This window comes from Armigeres subalbatus, chromosome 1, assembly GCF_024139115.2.
Source record: "Armigeres subalbatus isolate Guangzhou_Male chromosome 1, GZ_Asu_2, whole genome shotgun sequence".
Classification (NCBI taxonomy): domain Eukaryota; kingdom Metazoa; phylum Arthropoda; class Insecta; order Diptera; family Culicidae; genus Armigeres; species Armigeres subalbatus.
The window spans coordinates 9,019,275-9,037,736 of NC_085139.1; the positions used below are offsets into that span (position 1 = coordinate 9,019,275).

Sequence of the window (18,462 nt, forward strand, 5' to 3'; positions counted from 1 at the left end):
AAAGCAAAACGTTATTGTATTACGCAAACTATCTGCGCAAGTAGGAAATTTTCTGAAATCTCTAAAATTTAAGGTAACGTAATTTGTAAACAGACGATCATTGATCAACTTATTCCAGTTTTATTTCAATAATCTAAGTCCAAACTTTATTCATGTGACGTTTTGTGAAGTATGAGTTCAACATCTTACGATCCTACGCGCACTAATTAATTTTATTATCGACCGCTCAAAGCAACGACACCGGATCATATGAATCAAACGCGCACTAAACAAGTTGAAAGACTACTCAAAGCAAAACGATACAGTATCGCTCAAACTATCTAGGTATGAACAAGAAAAATGTCTTACAGCCCCTAATTATTTTGCTCAAAGCAGAACGATACCGGGTTGGGTGAACTATCTGCGTACGGAGCAAGAACACGATTTTACCCGCACTAAATAATTTATGATTTATCTGATCGAAGCATAAAGATATCGGATCGCGCGAACTATCTCGGCACTGAACAGAAACACAATCAAACGCGCACTAATTATTTTATTTTTCGGGCGCACAAAGCAGAATAATGCCGGATCGTGCGAACAAATCTGCTTTTGGAGCAAGAAAACGATCTTACGCGCACTAATTAAAATATTTACAGGCCGCTCGAAGCAAAACAATATCGGATTGGGCAAACTATCTGCGTATGGAACAAGAACACGATCTTACGCGCACCAATTATATTATTTTTCGACGGATCAAAGCAAAACGTTATTGAATTACGCGAACTATCTACGTACCGTGTAGGAAATTTTCTGAAATTTCAAAAAATTTAAGTAACGTAATTTGTAAACAGCCGATCATTGATCAACTTATTCCAGAGTTTTATTTCAATAATCTAAGTCCAGTAGTTTCATCAAATCTCCTCCCAACCACATCAGATTTTTATTTTTCTTGATCTGACATGGTCCGACAGCATCGATCCATCCATTTTTTTATCCGATTCGGTTTGAAAGCGATGTCGACCATCGATCAACCCACTTATATTTTGCACAAACTAAAAGATTATCTGGCTGGCTCAATATTGACTTTTAATTAAAGTATTTTTTTAAAATTTTTATTGTAGATATTTGCTACTCTAGGTCAAAGATTTTGTTCTTACTTCTTTAAGATAAGTTTCAATTTGTTCTATAAATGTAAAATCTGTATTGCAATCTTATATTTCTTTGTAAGATAGGGGTGCCCAATAAGGGTTAAGCTCCGCTACGGCTCTGCTTAAACAAAGAATTCGCGATCGATCTTGTTACTGCTGAGCGCGTTAGCTTGTCCGGGAAGAATGCGGAGTGAAAGAAATCGATTTCTATACGACGATGAGCAAAATATTGATTATTTTGCAATCGATCATGCAACTGATAGGCGCACTAGCTTGTCCGGGAAGAAAGCAAAGTAAAAAAACAATTTCATGATCAAAGCACTCAAAATATTTGGTGTGCGAGCGATCGTAAAACTGCTGGTCGTGCAAGCTTGTCCGAGAAGCACGCGAAGTGAAAAAAAATCTGCATAGAAAATCAGAAAATTAGTTTGGGAATCATAATCGGTCGTAATATTCTGTAATACACCCAGGTTTTTCATTACGCGGTTGAAATTCATTAATTTCTCAGTTTCTCGGTGCGAAGCTTGTAGTAGAACGCGAAGAGAATAAAAAAAAAGCGTAGTCTATACGTCAAAAATCAATTTCTGCATCTGTAGGTAGAACATTAATTAGTGTGCAATCGATCTTATTACTGCTATCGTTGGCAAGTCATGAGATTTTTCATTGATGTTTGCGCGATAAAATTGCTAGCATTTTTTTAAATACATATTTAATTGTGGATTATTGAAGTAGGTATGAAAAGTCCTGACGGTCACATCTTCAATGATAGAGGGATCGAAGTAAGCTTTGCACGTGGAAGAGTGTGTTTTTCTCTGGTGACATTTTATTTTCTCGCTATGCGAAAAAAGGTGGAATTCGGCGGATTACGATATTTATCCTTTTTTTTAGTTAGTGGTGAATTGATTTTGAAAAACTGCTGCCTAGCAGATCGATGATATCCCGCGATTTTTTTTATCCATCAGGTATCCATAACAAACAAAACCAACTACACTCAAAACGTTCGTTTTTGCCGTGAAACATGCTGCACTAAACGGTATTGCTATACCTCAAAAACGAAAACGACATAAGTGTCCAAGAACGCGTGTTTATAAAAAAAGAAGTGTGTTGAGTGTTCTTGACTGACACTGTGAGACTTAATCCCGACTGAAAAATACTGAAAATCCGGTGAGCCGTTTCCAATTATACCCTATATAAAAAATCTCGTCGAATGTTTTAATATTTTTATATTGATAAATCTGATCTAAAACTGACTTTCAATATGAGTCCTGCTGTTTCACTTGCCGTTATGATACGTTATCCGTCCAGCAAATGCTTTGATTTTTTATTATTAGTTATATTACAATAGAGAAAGTTTATGTTCATGTCAAATAATCATTGACAATACTATGTGTTTCGTTTTATGTGCTCGACGGCCCTAGAGGGATCCTTTTGCTTACTGAGCAAAAGGTTAAGCACAAGTAATCGGTTCTAGAGGATATTGTAATCACGCTAAACTCGACTTCACTATTGAACCCCTCTCTATTTCTACTTTCCTCGCGTTCCCAAATAACAATCTCCTAGTTTATGTGATTGATTCTTCACCCTTACGATGAATAATAAAATATTTAAAAAATAATGCGTGTCCAATTGTGTTTTATTTAGTACGCAGAACTTGGCTGGCGTTGTTATTGATCAACATTTGCGAGCTTCTGAATCGTGCACTTCGAGTATAGATGGTTGACCCCAACCACCATTGACTTGGATCGAAGTGCAATTTACACCAGTTCTGATCAATCACGGAGTCAGTCTAAGTTAAGCTAAGCTAAACTAAGCTAAGGATGTGGTCGATACTGCATAGACCTGCGTAATCATTTAGTCATCGAAACATCGAAACAAAAACCCGAAAACATCATAGACCGGACCGAGAATCGAACTCGCCGTCTCCGCAATTGGCAATCCTACGCCAATCCTTGACATATACGAGAAACAAAATACATTCATTATAACTCATTTTAAACGATAAACTTTTGGACTACAAAATCTTATTGTTCAAACTGATGGAATTTCAGAGGAAACATCGGAAGATGAGGACTGTTACTACGTTTGTATGGATGATGAGGAGTTCAAGATTCGAGGGAACCTGCCACGGGAACAACCAACGAAAACCCAACAACGCCGCACGATCAGGGTGAGTCGCATTCGAGGCGGATTCTCATTCCCCATCACCAGTGGCAGTGAAGTGGAGCGTTTGGAACAATTCGTGACGGAGAAAACCGATACACGGCAAGAATATGTATGGTGTGCGATAGTACGCAGTACTAGATTAGTGAGATGTTTCGTTTTTTCGCAGATGATGCTTTTAAGTCAAAAGCCTAAGGGCCTTCAGATTGCCAACTATATGCAGTTTATTTTCGCCGACGAAGCCCTTGAAAATTACAACTGCAATGGAGGGAACGTACTTGGTAAATGCAAAATTGCCATGAAAGGATATGACATATTTAACAGATGCTTTTTAGGTGAGTGATTTTTATTTCTATCGTACCCTTGTCCGATTGTAAGCATCTTGTATGGATCTCAGATTGAACAATCGAAAAAAAGAAGTCCTGTGACGTAAATGAGCTATTTTATACATCATCCGTACGAAACATGTCCTTTTGCAGATGCGTATGAATCGGAAGGACTGACAGAGGAAGAGTTGAGCAACCAGATGGCAATAGCAATTAAACAACGTCGTAACCGAATGAGACAACGAACTTTCCGGGCGAAGACGAAGACTAAATCGACTAAATCACGTTACAAGAAGTAGTTAAAGCTAAAAAGTTCAAACATCTTGAAAAACTGGATCACAACTGCATCTTTCTTTTTTGATAAGCTTCAACAGCTCAAATGAAAGCATTTTACATTGTTCGAATATCAACAATTGAATGTAAATTGTCGACGGACGTCTGAAAGCGTATTATTAAAAAAAATATGTTGAAAATTTGATTATTAATTGTGTTTTCTGAGGATACTTTTATCTATAAATCATGAATATTGCTGGTTTTGCTTTTCAAAAGTGGCGCTGTTTGAACAGGTATGTAATCTCGATTTCGATCAACTGCAACTTGTCAAAATTTGTAGAAAAGTAGAAACAAATGTTTCATCAAAAATGGCTTTTGTTACTCGATTTTTAAAATCTGTTTTGCTGGAAACAAAGAGGCGGTACTTCGACGGAAAAGATCCTAAAAATGGATTAAATTCCGGTTATAAAATAATTGTGTAGTACTAGAAGCCGCTCACAGATTCAATTGCGAATAGCGAAAAAAGCCAGTGCTGCGATAAATTAGCAAGTTTAATGAGTTGAAAGAATAGCTTTTTCTATCACTTCTATAAGCTTTTTTTTATTTAAAAGTTTCGTTGGCTTTTCTTATTAGAAGATTTTAAATATATAGTCAATTGACATGCAAATGCAAATGTAACTTATTTAATGAAAAATCAGGAAAGGCAACTATCAATCGACGGACATTTGTTCTCTTTGAACAGAACATCTTTGAGAAGAACATCCGAATTGCAATATGGTGATGCTTTTGATTTTAAGATAAAGAGTGTGTAATGACAATTTAGCGTAGTAGTAGAATGCATTCTTATCGAACAGTTATCGAAGTTAATGTCCTATTTGCTTATGTTTTCATATTGGTTATTAATATTTTTTTCATTTATATTTTTTTAGCGAGCGTATATCGATGGAGCCATCAGTGTGGTCGAGCCGATTACCTATTACCGATCTAGGGGAAACATAATCATTTTCTTGCTCCTGATCGTCCAAATCCTTCAAAGAAATCCTATTGTGGAAAGAAGCCCATGCCTTAGATGTGTCAATATTTTAGTTTAGCAATGGCTGTGGAAATATATTCAGAAGGGATGTGATATTGTTATGATAGAATAAATATATGCATTTAATTTCTGACTCCAAACGAATATAACAATTCAATGTTATCAGTTCAAGCATGATTATTAAATTGTTTCTCATAAAAATAGAATCATCTTTACTTCTATTTTTTAGTGAAATACACCAAAAATCGTCGAGGCAATCGCCAAATCTCCCATCTCGGATACCTTTTCGAAATAGAGAAAAAGCATAGCTGCTCCGTCAGTTGGCGGTGCTGCCAAGCAAAAAGGCTCAAGTGAGTGTCAATTAGGTTCTTGAGATAAATTAGCTTATATTATAAAAACAAATTTCTCTTTTTTTTTCAGATGCAAAGCTCGAATAATCGAACGATTCTCCAAACCGGGTAGACCTACACATGACATTATGTGGCCGGTGCATAATCATGTAATAATAAATACCCAACCGGAAGTTAAAAGGAAACAATAAATTATTATGTGTCATATTTTGTGGATATGTGATAAAATTGAAAGGAAGCTAATTTTTTTTAAACATAATCTTTATTTGAGTGACTTTTTCACGAAAAGAAGTTCACCACTTAAAGGAAGCTAAAAGGATTACCCGAAAAGCGGACAAACTTATCTTTTTGCTGCTTGGATTTTATTGTATTTGAATTTCTGTTTGAAAAGTAGAAAAACGAAAGATTCATTTTGAACAAACGTACGATATTTTCTTGAGAAGTGACTATTTCATTAGAGACTTGTTGGCGGGAGACGTTATCCTGTATAGTAGACAAAAATGCGCGTTGTGAACTGTCCATGCGAAATTACCATATTAATTTTAATTTTAGTTTTTGACGATTTAATTTACTATATTCGTGATTTTTGGATGTGGAAATATCGTATTAAGTCCGGAAACAACAGACAACAACGAGTGATTATGTGGATACTAACAAAGGACATTTCATTTTTATGTTTACAGATGATTAAAATATTATTTATTAAATAACCTTCATTAAATAGAAGTATGAAAAGCTTCAAAAGTGTCAACTAAGTGCAAAGGAAAGCTGTTACGCTATTTTAACGGGATCTCGCTGGCACGAGTGTCCTAGGAAAGGTTGAACTAGAAAGACTGAAAGCATCGGAAGGCCCAAATGTATCGAAAGGCTGAAATCGGCGGATGGAATAAATCACAAACCGTTCGATGGGGTACAAGTTGAGTGGTGAGTAAAGAATAATAAAAAAAGAAGACTGAAAACTGTAGATTAAAGACTGGAGGCTGAAGTCTGAAGATTGAAGACTTAAGGCTGAAGGCTGGAGACTGAACACTTTCGGCTGGAGGCTGAAGATTGAAGATTGTAGGCTGAAGACTGTTGGCTGAAGACGGGAGACTGAAGACTGTTGGCTGAAGACGGGAGACTGAAGCCTGAGCACTAAGACTAAGGACTGACTACTGCAGACTCAAGACTGAAGACTGAAGGCTGAAAACTAAAGACTAAAGACTGGATATTGAAGACTGAAGACGGAATACTAAAGATTGAAGGCTGGAGACTGAAGGCTGAAGACTGAATAATGAATACTGAAGGATGATGAATGAAGACTGAAGTCTGAAGACTGAAGACTTAAGACTAAAAGCTGGAGACTGAAGACTTAGATTGAAGACTGAAGGCTGAATGCTGAAGTCTGGTGGCTGAAGACGGGAGACTGAAGCCTGAATGACTGAACACTGATGACTGAAGACTGAAGGCTGAAAATTTAAGAAGATTGAAGGCTGAAGACTGAAGACCAAAAGCTGGAGACTGAATACTTATGGCTGGAAGCTGAAGACTGAAGATTGAAAACCTAAGGCTGAAGATTGAAGATAGGAGGCTGAAGACTGGTGGCTGAAGACGGGAGTCTGAAGTTTGAACATTAAAGACTAAAGGCTAAATACTGGAGACTCTAGACTGAAAACTGAAGACTGGATATTGAAGACTGAAGGCTGAAGACTGAAAATTGAAAACTGAAGACTAAAGATTGCAGGCTGAAGGCTGGAGACTAGGGTGGTCGGTATTGGCCATTTTTAACAAATACCGGTATTCGGTATTTGGTGGAGTCAATACCGGTAATACCGGTAGAATACCGTTTTTTTCCAAATCCTTACCCCGTCCATCCTGAATTAAGTAAAATATAACCTTGAGTCACCACGAGTATCATGGTCTATGTCCCTCCTCTACTAACTGTTAATGATAAGGGAACATCCATAAAGTACGTCACGCAAAAATTGGCGATTTTCGACCCCCCTCCCCCCTTTGTCACACTTTTTGTATTAAACCTCTAAAATTTTTGTATGAGTCGTCACGCTGTTCGGAACCCCCCCTCCCCCCTAGGAGCGTGACGTGACGATGATACAAATTATAAAGATATCATACTTAAGAATTGCGGCTCCGCAACGTGTCACACACGACTGAGCCCACCAAATAAATGAAATGGTTAAAAAAAAAAAAGAATACCGGTTTTTGTAAAAATGTCAGGTATTAAAAGAAAAACTTTTGATTTGGACTTTTGATGTAAAACAACATTTGTTGACAAACTTCAAATGTAAAAAACATTGCTTGTTGAGCTTGGAAAAGCAAAACTTAAGTAGACATAACATACTGAGCGACTCATCTCCCAATCCGCATTGGGTTTTGTTGGCAATGTTGCCAACTACTGAAAAATCCCTCTCTGGTTCAACCGAAGTTGGACGAATGGTTCCAAGACCGTCGAAAATCAGTGTCAAATACTTATTAATCCCTCCAGATTCATAGTAGGAGAATTCCTTACGGATTGCATGCAAGGATCCTGGCGTCAACGTATTTGCCACCAGCAACGCAAGTGTTTTGCTACAGTCTCTTCACGAGTTGTTCTTTAATCGATGAACCAGAAAAAATATCCACAGAGGCATCTTCTTCGTACCGATTATCAGGTATGGTCGTTGTCTCAGTTTCAACGATTGCTTCACAAATTACGACGCTTCAAAATCTCGTCCGCTTGCTTAATCAAAATAGCTCTAGATGTCTTGAAGAAAATGACAAAATCGTTTCTGATCAATTGCTTCACGGCAGAACTATTCAAAAAAGCAAAAAGATCGGCGTATTCTGATCAGCTCTCTTGGATTTATTCCTTCAAAGCATAGAATAAGTGGCGGAAATTCCTTTGGTTTAATTTGATAATTGTTCCAATGTAGATTGGAGCTCCACGTCGGCTTCATATAGAGTGCAGAACTCACAGCAGAGTAGTTCCACATCAGCTTGACCAGGTTCGAGGGCTTGAATTATTTCACCAACCGTCAAACAATCACTGAGGTAGAATTTGGAATAAAGCTGCAACTCATCGATCCGTTTGAGCATAGATAACAAGCTATTCCAGCGTGCCTTGGCATCAGCCACAAATTTAAATTCTTTTCCGAATTCAGAACGGACATATTTTTGCAAAAAATTGTTTTTCACAGATGATCCACGAAAAAGAACTACTACGACACGTGCCTCATTCACAATTTCATATATTGCGGGAAAACTTTGGAAGATGTCAACAATGTTGAGAAAAAAGTCATTCGCAGTTTGACAGATGGCTAAGAGAATGAAGCAACACGTATGATTAATGACGAAGATGATCGATTTTTGTTGTATCGTGAACGTCGTCAATGATGCTTACTTGGACAAAGTTACTCATGCGCGCATTTAATTGTTTTTTTGCACGATGCTTTACTGCTGGTAATCAAATATTTGTCATATTTATGCTGGATTTCCTATTTATATGGGACAGATATGCAATTACATGCGGTTTAGCTGATATATTTGGGTGAAAACTATTCGAGATTTATCATACTGACAGCGAAATTCAGAATACCGAAAATACCGGTATTTTCCGTCTCTAATACCGGTATTTTCGGTACCCAAAATTGGCCGGTAATACCGGTATTACCGGTTTCGGTACTACCGGTTAGACCACCCTACTGGAGACTGAATACTGAAGATTGACTGAATATTGAAGACTGAATACTGAAGATTATAGACTGAAGACTGAAGGATGAAGACTGAAAATTGAAGACTGAAGGCTAAAAGCTGAAGCCTGACGAATGAAGACAGTAGTTTGAACATTTAAGACTTAAGACTAAAAGCTGGTGACGGGCGGAATGACTGAAGGCTGAACATTGATGTCTGAAGACTGGGCTGAAGGCTGATAATTGAAGACTGAAGGGTAAAACTGAAGACTCAAGACTGAAGGCTGAAGACTGGAATGAAGACTGAAAAGCTGAAGATTAAAGACTGATAACTGAAGACTGGGATGAAGGCTGATGATTAAAGGCTGAAGACTGGACGCTGAAGACTGAAGGTTGAAGACTGCAGGGGTGCCAATGAAAATGACATTTTCGAATTAAAAAACGACATTGCTCACAAGTTTCATTACCCAAAAATATGACCCCATGCAAAATTTGAGCTAAATCAGACATGATTTAGGGGTGCCTAAAATTCATCAAAGTTTTGAAATTTTTACCCATGAACATTTTTCCAAGGGGGGAACAAAGGAAAAGTCGAAAATCGAATTTTTGTTTTTGATGTCAAATTACTTAAAATGCATGAAACGTCGAGATCTGATGTTATTCCAAAAACATTTTTTTTTAAAACAATTGATTTTTTCTCTTAGAACATTTTTGGTACTTTTTTCGTAGAATTTTAACACCGGACGATACGCAAACGTTTTCGTAGCCAAAAGTATTCCCCTTTGCAAAATTCGAGTTAAATCGGACATGATTTAGTGGTGCTTAAAAATAAATCAAATTTTTTCGGTTGTTTTATACCTCAAAATGCATGAAACTTTGAGAATTTATTTTAAAAAAAATCTACTGTTTTGGAACTACGAAAAATTTTCATCGAATTTAAATATCGGACGTTACGCAAACATTTCCTAAGCCCTAAAATATGCCTCTATGCAAAATTTGAGCTCCATCGGACATGATTTAGGAGTGCTCAAAATCTTGCTATCAAAATTTTGAATTTTTGTGTAACTTGATTTTTACACATTGTGTTTTAATTCATGTGGTACCGCGTAATAAAAACCGCAATCTGATAATTTTCTCCGTAAATCTGATCTCAAAAGTTTTCAAAGTAAAAAAAAAAAATCAAAATTTTGAGCACCCCTAAATTATGTCCGATGGAGCTTGCATAGGGGCATATTTTAAGAATATGCACCGACGATTTTCAGCAGAAAACAAACCCGTTTGATTTTACTATGCGCAAAAATCAACTGTGGCCCTTGCGGAATGTTGTCACTTGAACTGAAACCATGGTATAATTTAACAAAATTCCATGGTTGTTTTAAAAACAGAGTGTAGTCTACGAAATAGTAGTTTCTACCACGGTATTTTTTTTGGGTGTATTGTTCGTTTTTTGAATTCGATGAAAAATTGTTTTCGCCATAAGATTTTTTTTCCGAAGTCCCAAAACAGTTTTATTTTTTTTTCAAATTAATTCTTAAAGTTTCATGCATTTTGAGTCCTTCGGCATAAAAAAAACAGAAAAAATCCCCCTTGTGAGAAAAAAAAAAGTTAATTTTGAGCAACCCTAAATCATGTCCGATTTAGCTCAAATTTTGCATAGGGGGATATTTTTGGCTACGAAAACGTTTGCGTATCGTCCGGCGTTAAAATTCGACGAAAAAATGTTCATCATCTGAAAAAAAAATCCCAAAAATGCTCTAAGAGAAAATATCGATTTTTCTTTAATTTTTTTTTTTTGAATAACATCAGATCTCGACGTTTCATGCATTTTTAAGTCATTTGGCACCGATCGGCGTGAAAATTTGTATTTAGAAGTTTTTGGGGCCGGGGAAGGTTCTTAAGATGGTTCAAGATCCCTCCCCCGTTTGGAAAAGGGGGCTCCCATACAAATGAAACACCAATTTCGTCATAACTCGAGAATTAATCAAGCAAATGGAACCAAATGTGAAAAATGTGAAGGTTTTGGAAGAGAAGATATGGTTTTGTGGTGGTTCGAGACTTCTCCCCCTTCTGGAAAGGGGGGCTCTCATACAAATGAAACAGAAATTTCTTCATAACTCGAGAGCTAATCGTCACATAATAAATAATTTTTAGGCGAAACGAAGTTTGTCAGGTCTGCTAGTAAAGAATGAAAATTTCACATCAACATGGTAATAAGAAGTCGCAAGAAGTGTTCGTATAATCCTTTTTGTTCGGCCTACTAACATTAAATAAGACTTTTTGCGCTAAAATCTGTTTCTTACGGTTTTTCAGTCCGGTGATAGTTTTTTACTTTTTTGACCTTGTCAAAACAAGAACCCGAAAGTTATAAGAAAACTATTGTGCGGAAGATCATCATGCAAGGTTAGTGAAATGGGTGGCCTATGAGCGAGATAAATGTTCTTTCTTGAATTAACACGTCAGAACGCTACGATGTCCAGAAGTCAAGAGAGCGACTAGTTCGTTTTGTCAGGTCTATCGCCGATGGTTGTCTGTTAATTCCGATTGGTATGTGTGTATTCGACCCATCATTCAATAAAACAACTTCGCTATTTGTTATCATGTCGGCCAAAATGGTCCCTTTCCTGTCATTAGACGTGTGGCCCCATAATTCATGATGTGCGTTCCTCTCCTACTAGAACCCTTCGTTCTGTCAAGTATCTTTGTGGCATCATCTTCAAAAGCGCCTACCGTTATAGAGGGACCCTTTCGATATGTTGTATTTGTTTGTTTCTTTTTTTTTTTTTATTATTTAACTATTTTTATTTGCTAATTTTCTAATACATGCATTTATCTCTTAGACTAGGTGTTCCGTGTTTTCTTAACACTATCATCCTTATTTGCTATGTTACGCTTTTATTTATTATTAATATATTTCAATTGCCTCTGGCAGTTAGGATATTTCCTCTGGTTGAATTAAACCGTGTAGGAATTACAATGTTTTCTACTTAAACTAAACTTAACCTAATTTATACTAAGGGTACAAGGAGCTAATCGTTGCAATAGAAGATTGCAACGATTTTTGTCTAAAATTGGAAATTATTTTGTTGGACATTTGTTGCAATGCCTCAATATTAGAAATTCTATGAAGTTCATTGGTACTATACCACGGAGGCAACTTCAGAATCATTTTCAAAATTTTGTTTTGAATCCTCTGAAGTGCCTTCTTTCTAGTATTGCAGCAACTAGTCCATATTGGCACAGCATACAACATGGCTGGTCTAAAAAATTGTTTGTCAATCAAAAGTTTGTTCTTAAGACAAAGTTTTGATTTTCTGTTTATAAGTGGATATAGACACTTAATATATTTGTTACATTTGGCTTGAAGGCCTTCAATGTGATTTTTAAAAGTTAATTTCTGGTCCAGCAGAAGTCCTAAATATTTGGCTTCGCTAGACCAATTAATTGGAACCCCATTCATAGTGACAATATGTCTGCTAGAAGGTTTCAAATAAGAAGCTCTCGGCTTATGTGGGAAAATTATAAGCTGAGTTTTGGAAGCATTCGGGGAAATTTTCCATTTTTGCAAGTAAGTGGAGAAAATATCCAAACTTTTTTGCAATCTACTACAAATGACACGAAGGCTTCGCCCTTTGGCTGAGAGACCTGTGTCATCTGCAAACAAAGATTTTTGACACCCTGGTGGTAAATCAGGTAAGTCAGAAGTAAAAATGTTATACAATATGGGCCCCAGTATGCTGCCTTGGGGGACACCAACCCTTACAGGTAATCTATCAGATTTAGAATTCTGATAGTTTACCTGCAGTGAGCGATCTGATAAATAATTTTGGATCATTTTAATGATGTACAGAGGAAAATTAAAATTCATCAATTTTACAATCAAACCTTCATGCCAAACACTGTCAAATGCTTTCTCTATATCAAGAAGAGCAACTCCAGTCGAATATCCTTCAGATTTGTTGAGCCGAATTAAGTTCGTAACTCTTAATAACTGATGAGTGGTTGAATGCCCATGGCGAAAACCAAATTGCTCATCAGCAAAAATAGAATTGTCATTAATATGAACCATCATTCTATTTAAAATAATCTTTTCAAACAGTTTGCTTATTGAAGAAGGCAAACTGATTAGATAACTAGAAGCCTCAGCTGGATTTTTGTCCGGCTTCAAAATTGGAACAACTTTGGCGTTTTTCCATTTATCTGGAAAGTATGCCAATTGAAAACATTTGTTAAATAAATTAACCAAAAAGGATAAAGAGCTCTCAGGAAGTTTTTTGATAAGTATGTAGAAGATACCATCATCACCCGGGGCTTTCATATTTTTAAATTTTCTAGTAATAGATCTCACTTCATCCAAATTAGTTCCCGACGAATGGTCAAAAACATTCTCTTGATTGATAATATCTTCGTATTGGACTCGTGAGACCTAGACTAAAATTATGGGCACTCTCGAACTGCTGAGCAAGTTTTTGAGCCTTTTCACCATTTGTGAATAAAATTTTATTTCCCTCTTTAAGCGCTGGAATTGGCTTTTGAGGTTTTTTAAGAATTTTCGTTAATTTCCAAAAGGGTTTCGAACTGGGATCCAACTTCGAGACATTATTCTCAAAGTTGGTATTTCTCAGAATAGCGAAACGTTTTTTAATTTCATTTTGCAAATCTCGCCAAATAACTTTCAACGCGGGATCGCGAGTTCTTTGGTATTGCCTTCTTCTCACATTTTTAAGACGGATCAGTAGCTGAAGATCGTCGTCAATAATAATGGAGTTGAATTTAATTTCACTTGTATTTGTTTGTGTTTTCTAATTCCAACGATGTCCATGTTTCCGATAGAATTGCTGCTACGTAATTTTCTTGACGTAGCACTCGTGATAATTCTTCTTTATTTTTGTTCACTGACTGAATGTTACATTGTATTATTTTATTCCACTTATTCATTTCTGCTTTATTTATTGTTTTCACTATTTTTCCCCCTTTTCCTTGATTCCTAAACGAGATATTCTTTCGACCACTTTTTGAACTTTCCTGCCATTTCACTATCACTTCCCTCCTGGACTATGAAGTCCGTGTAGAACTTAATGATAACGCTATTTATTCGCTGCGTGGCCTCTTGTTGAGCCGCTGCCTTTTCTTTCAAGATTAACTATTTCTCGGGTACTTATTCAAAAGGACGTATGTGATTTTGTAAACAAAGATTCAAACGTCGATTAGTCCGATCTGATGGCACTCCCACGCAAACCAACACTACCAACAGGTAGCCGAAGCCTCCCCCTATCTGTCTATGGTGATGGTTTGCGTGGGAGGGCTATCAGATCAGACTAATCGACGTTTGAATCTTTGTTTACAAAATCAAATACGTCCTTTTGAATAAGTACCCGAGATTTTTCGTTTTCACTGGTCTTTTGTGTGCGTTGTGCAATCCTACTCCCGCCATCGAGGGAAACTGCTCTGCTTCTTTAGGCTTAGCACCATTGATCCTGGGTTCGTCGCCAATTCTCGGTCTTTTGTTTTGCCTGCTTACATTTCGTCCCCTTTTCCTTTGTTGTATGCTGTTGGGGTGCGTTCATAACTGGCTTGTGATGTCCCTCGTTTTGTCTGGGTCTTTGCAGTTTCTGGCTGTGGCCATTTGCAACTGTGTTAGCAAAGGTATCGTTTATGGTTGGAAATTCTTCCAGTTTGCTCAAAGGTTCGTAGTTATTGGAAATCCTGGCAGGTATCATTCTCTTCGCTTCCAGTTGTGTTAGACTCTGCTTTGACATGATGGATTTCACCGCTGTGTTTCATCGCCAGCTGTTGCCCCGGACCGGTGTGATTCTGACTTGCAGTAGATGCATTTTTGCTGTTATTTACAGTCGTTGTACTCCTCGCTGTCCTAATGTGTTTTTCCACAGTGCTACATCTTTGCCTTCCTTTGCAGTTTCCTGTCATGTGACCGTACCGCGGACATTTTGCACAGAAAACTAATCTTTGTGCAAACGGGTAAACTCTTGTATGGCAACAAAACAGTTTAACACTATCCGGAAGCTCTTTCGAGCGGAATGTTACACTTACTCGTAAATTTTGCATCTTGCTTCCGTCAACATACCTGTGCAGTCGTTTGACACTCATTACTGGTACTCTCGATTGAACGTCCTCCAATATACCGTCTTCCGTTATGTTTGGCGTACAGTATGAAGTATTGTATTTTGGATTTTCCTCAAGTATGAGCCGAGTGTGTATTTGTTGATGGATGTCTTCTCACTGCTGTTCTTGAGCTCAATGAAAACCTGACGTACTGGTAGCTGATTTTTTCCGCATTTGCTTTTGTTTGTGTGTTCGTATTCTGGTTCGTCAGCGTCGGATTGGTGTTAGTGTTGGTATCTCCTCGCGTTTCCATATTCCAACTAGTACTCCACTCATTCTCCCCTCCATCTGGTGGTGTTCCACCAGTGGCCATTTTGTATCCCACTACTGGTATCGTTATCTTTTCTTCTTATCTTTTTTAAATCTTCTTCACTTCAAAGATAGTGATTTTTTTTCGGCGTACAGCCATGGCGTCCTCTCGTCTTTCAAATTTAACTATTTCACTGCACTTCTCAGTTTTCACCAATTTCTTCTTGATATTCACTAATTTATACAACCGTTCCCAACTCGCGTGATCACTTTTCCCAAACTTTAATTTCCACGGAAATCGACGAAAACACTATCTGATCGCGAAGCACGTGTCGACCGACCGACGTTTACCTATCGAATCAGCTATTTTCTAAATACTGGGTTCGCCGTGGAATGTGTTTAACAACTCTGAAAAAAAGGTAAGACTGATCTCAATATGTTTTGAATACGAAGAAATAATTAGTCAAAGTGAATAGTTCTGGTGTGTTTGTAGTACTAGATTTTGGCTTTTCCTTTTGATAATGCATTAATTCGCAGATGTTTGGAACCTGATTGGAAAGCAAGGTAAACTAATCATACTCGTGAAAACTACCTTCTGTTGATAAGATATGAAATCCTTGTTTCGGCAGATCTACGAACCGGGGAAAACTGTCTGCTGAGGAATGGATGATAAGCCAACCCTCCGAATTCGAGACTTTCACGACGTCCGTAAACAAAGGAAGCGATTTCGGGCCAATGAAAACGGTTTCCGGGATAATAAGGGCTAAACAACAGTGTCGAAACAATGAAAACAACATACCTAGTAAGCAAGGAAGTATTGTGCAAAAAACCGTGGTCATGTTGATTGGGAATGTTTCTCGCCATAAGATTCTGTATTGCAGTTACTAAGATCGAAAATCAACTGACGTGTAATAGTAATAAAATTTGATGAGGCAAATCAAATGTTTTATTTTTTTAATTTTACTAACGTAGATACACAATATTCATGAATTAGTTATATGATTAATCGGTAATTCTATTTTATTTACAGTTTTTGAGTATACCACAGAGTATCGCACATTTATTAGAAGTCAGCGTGGGGCACCCCTGCTAACCCTTGATGATTTCATTTACCGCTGTGAACGAGTCCGGAAAACACGGTCCTATTGGCTGTGCATTCGCTACAAAAGCTCAAAATGCAACGGACGCGTCATTTGTCAGGATAACAAAATTATCAAGCTGACGGAGCACTGCCACGCGAATGACCAGAAGCGCATCAGATCGTCGACTCTCGAGGAAACGGATTTATCCAGCATCAATTTGGAAGACTGGTATAAACAGACGTTGGGCCAAAAGAGGCGAATAGTGGTTCGGAAATAAAACAATTTGTGTATATTCTTAGCATTTGTGCAGAGTGTGATCAATATGTCCAAAATCCATCATGTAACGAACTATTCTAGTACTTCGTTCGACCAATAACGGATGCATTTCTCTTCGTAGGCTACATAACGACAACTATCATACCCAGTTCCAGAGTGGTCGGGGGTCAGGCATTGCAGAGCATCTACTATCGTAACGATTTGAGGGATCAGCTGTACCCGGAAGCAGTTCAGTACATTCGCAGTCGCCGGGGCCATCCGCTGCTGGTATTTCGTGGATACAAATTCCGTCGGAATGGTGGCTGCAAGGAGAAGGGCTACTGGCGGTGCGCATCGTTCTGCAAGTGCCCCGGGAGAGTTACAACCATCGGGGGGACTATTGTGAAATACCACGTGCACAATCACGAGCCTCCGTTTGCCGAAGAGTCCGTCGGTCATTCGAAAATGTCGGCTGGTCTTCCGCTGGATATTATTATCTAAGGAAGTCATATATTTTGCTCTGGCTGAATGCAGAATAAAGTGAGAGGGTTAGAGGCAAAGTGGTGTGATAAGCAAACATCAATGTTTCCGAGTATTTTTCTATAAGATTAATATAAGAGTTACCAAATTAACTATTTTACCACGAATTGTTACATTTATTACGATTGACGTAGACATTTTACCATCATATCGATGTAAAAATACTACTATTCGAGATTTTTGGCTGAATCCAAAATCGACCAAAACATCACTTTGCTCCTTACCTCCATCAGTAAACTTTAGAGCTTTCAAGTGTTTCAATAGTTGCGGATTGAAATATTTACGGCATTTGTACGACTACTGTTGGTCAATTGCAGCACAAAAAGGTATTCTCAAACAAGATAGTCCTCGGTCTTTCATTATTGTTTCCATTTCCAAGGTAAATGCAGTACTAGCACAGTTGCAGTTTGTCTTTCGAGCATTCTTTTGGATGTAATTCTCGACTTTATTGCTTAGAATAATTTGTTTAATCAAAATTTGTAATGACTATTTCTGATTTTAAAGCTTATTTTATATATGTTAGCAACAAAATTGTTTTTCAATTTGCGTTTGTTTTGTAGTAGGTTTTTTTAAGCGATGACAGTGTTATTCCAACCAAATTCTAGGATTTTGTAGATTAGAACTATTTTTAAGCCATACATGGTAGTACTCAACAATTTTATCAAATAAAGCTTCTTATACCATTTTTTTTCTTTCATTACAGTTATCTCTCCGGAGGAAATTTCATTTGTAATGAATATTCGAGGAACGCAAAACATGGTGATACGGAATCACTCTTTTGTGCGAAACAAAGTTTCACATAGGTACATTTTCTGGAACTGCACTCAGAAAAGAGCATTGGGGTAAGATTCATTACTAAATATTTTTGAATTGACATTATTTATTGACGAATTGGTCTTACTTCTAGCTGTCGCGTCTGTGTTTCACTGCCGCGTTTACATGGAAAAGGTCCTATAATATGCCGAGGAGAGCACAACCATGAAATCATATCCGAACGACGGAAGAAAGGTTCTCTAAGAGAGCTACTAAGCAAGCCGAAGCGCGGTCATCAGTATCGATAGGTTGACCAATTCAATAAATTGAAACAAATAAATTGTTACGCGTTGCTCCAATGTTTAACATTTTGTTTATGTCTGTTGAAAATTCGTATCATCAATTTTCCGTTTCTTTTATTTCATTCCGTTTTCTTAAACGTCTCATACTTTTACAGTTTCTCATTTTAAGGTAAAGATTAAGGACTTGCAGCTGTTGCAGTACAAAACATTTGAACACAATGATC

General features: G+C 37.3%; 1 protein-coding gene across 19 annotated transcripts in view; it reads left to right on the forward strand.

Annotated features, from left to right (window-relative positions):
* Positions 1–18,462, forward strand: part of LOC134221154 (modifier of mdg4-like) — a 143,221-nt gene that overhangs the window by 77,427 nt on the left and 47,332 nt on the right. The window contains exons 5-7 of one of the 19 annotated variants that reach the window (XM_062700365.1): positions 3,179–3,402; positions 3,460–3,625; positions 3,770–3,960. The exons of 16 other annotated variants lie outside the window; for them this stretch is intronic. In XM_062700365.1, coding sequence (XP_062556349.1) covers positions 3,179–3,402; positions 3,460–3,625; positions 3,770–3,915 — 536 coding nt within the window. In that variant the 3' untranslated portion in view covers positions 3,916–3,960. Of the gene's footprint in view, positions 1–3,178; positions 3,403–3,459; positions 3,626–3,769; positions 3,961–16,785; positions 17,160–17,886; positions 18,026–18,090; positions 18,303–18,462 lie in introns of those variants that run through there. 2 more of the 19 variants (XM_062700552.1, XM_062700432.1) reach the window with 2 other exon arrangements.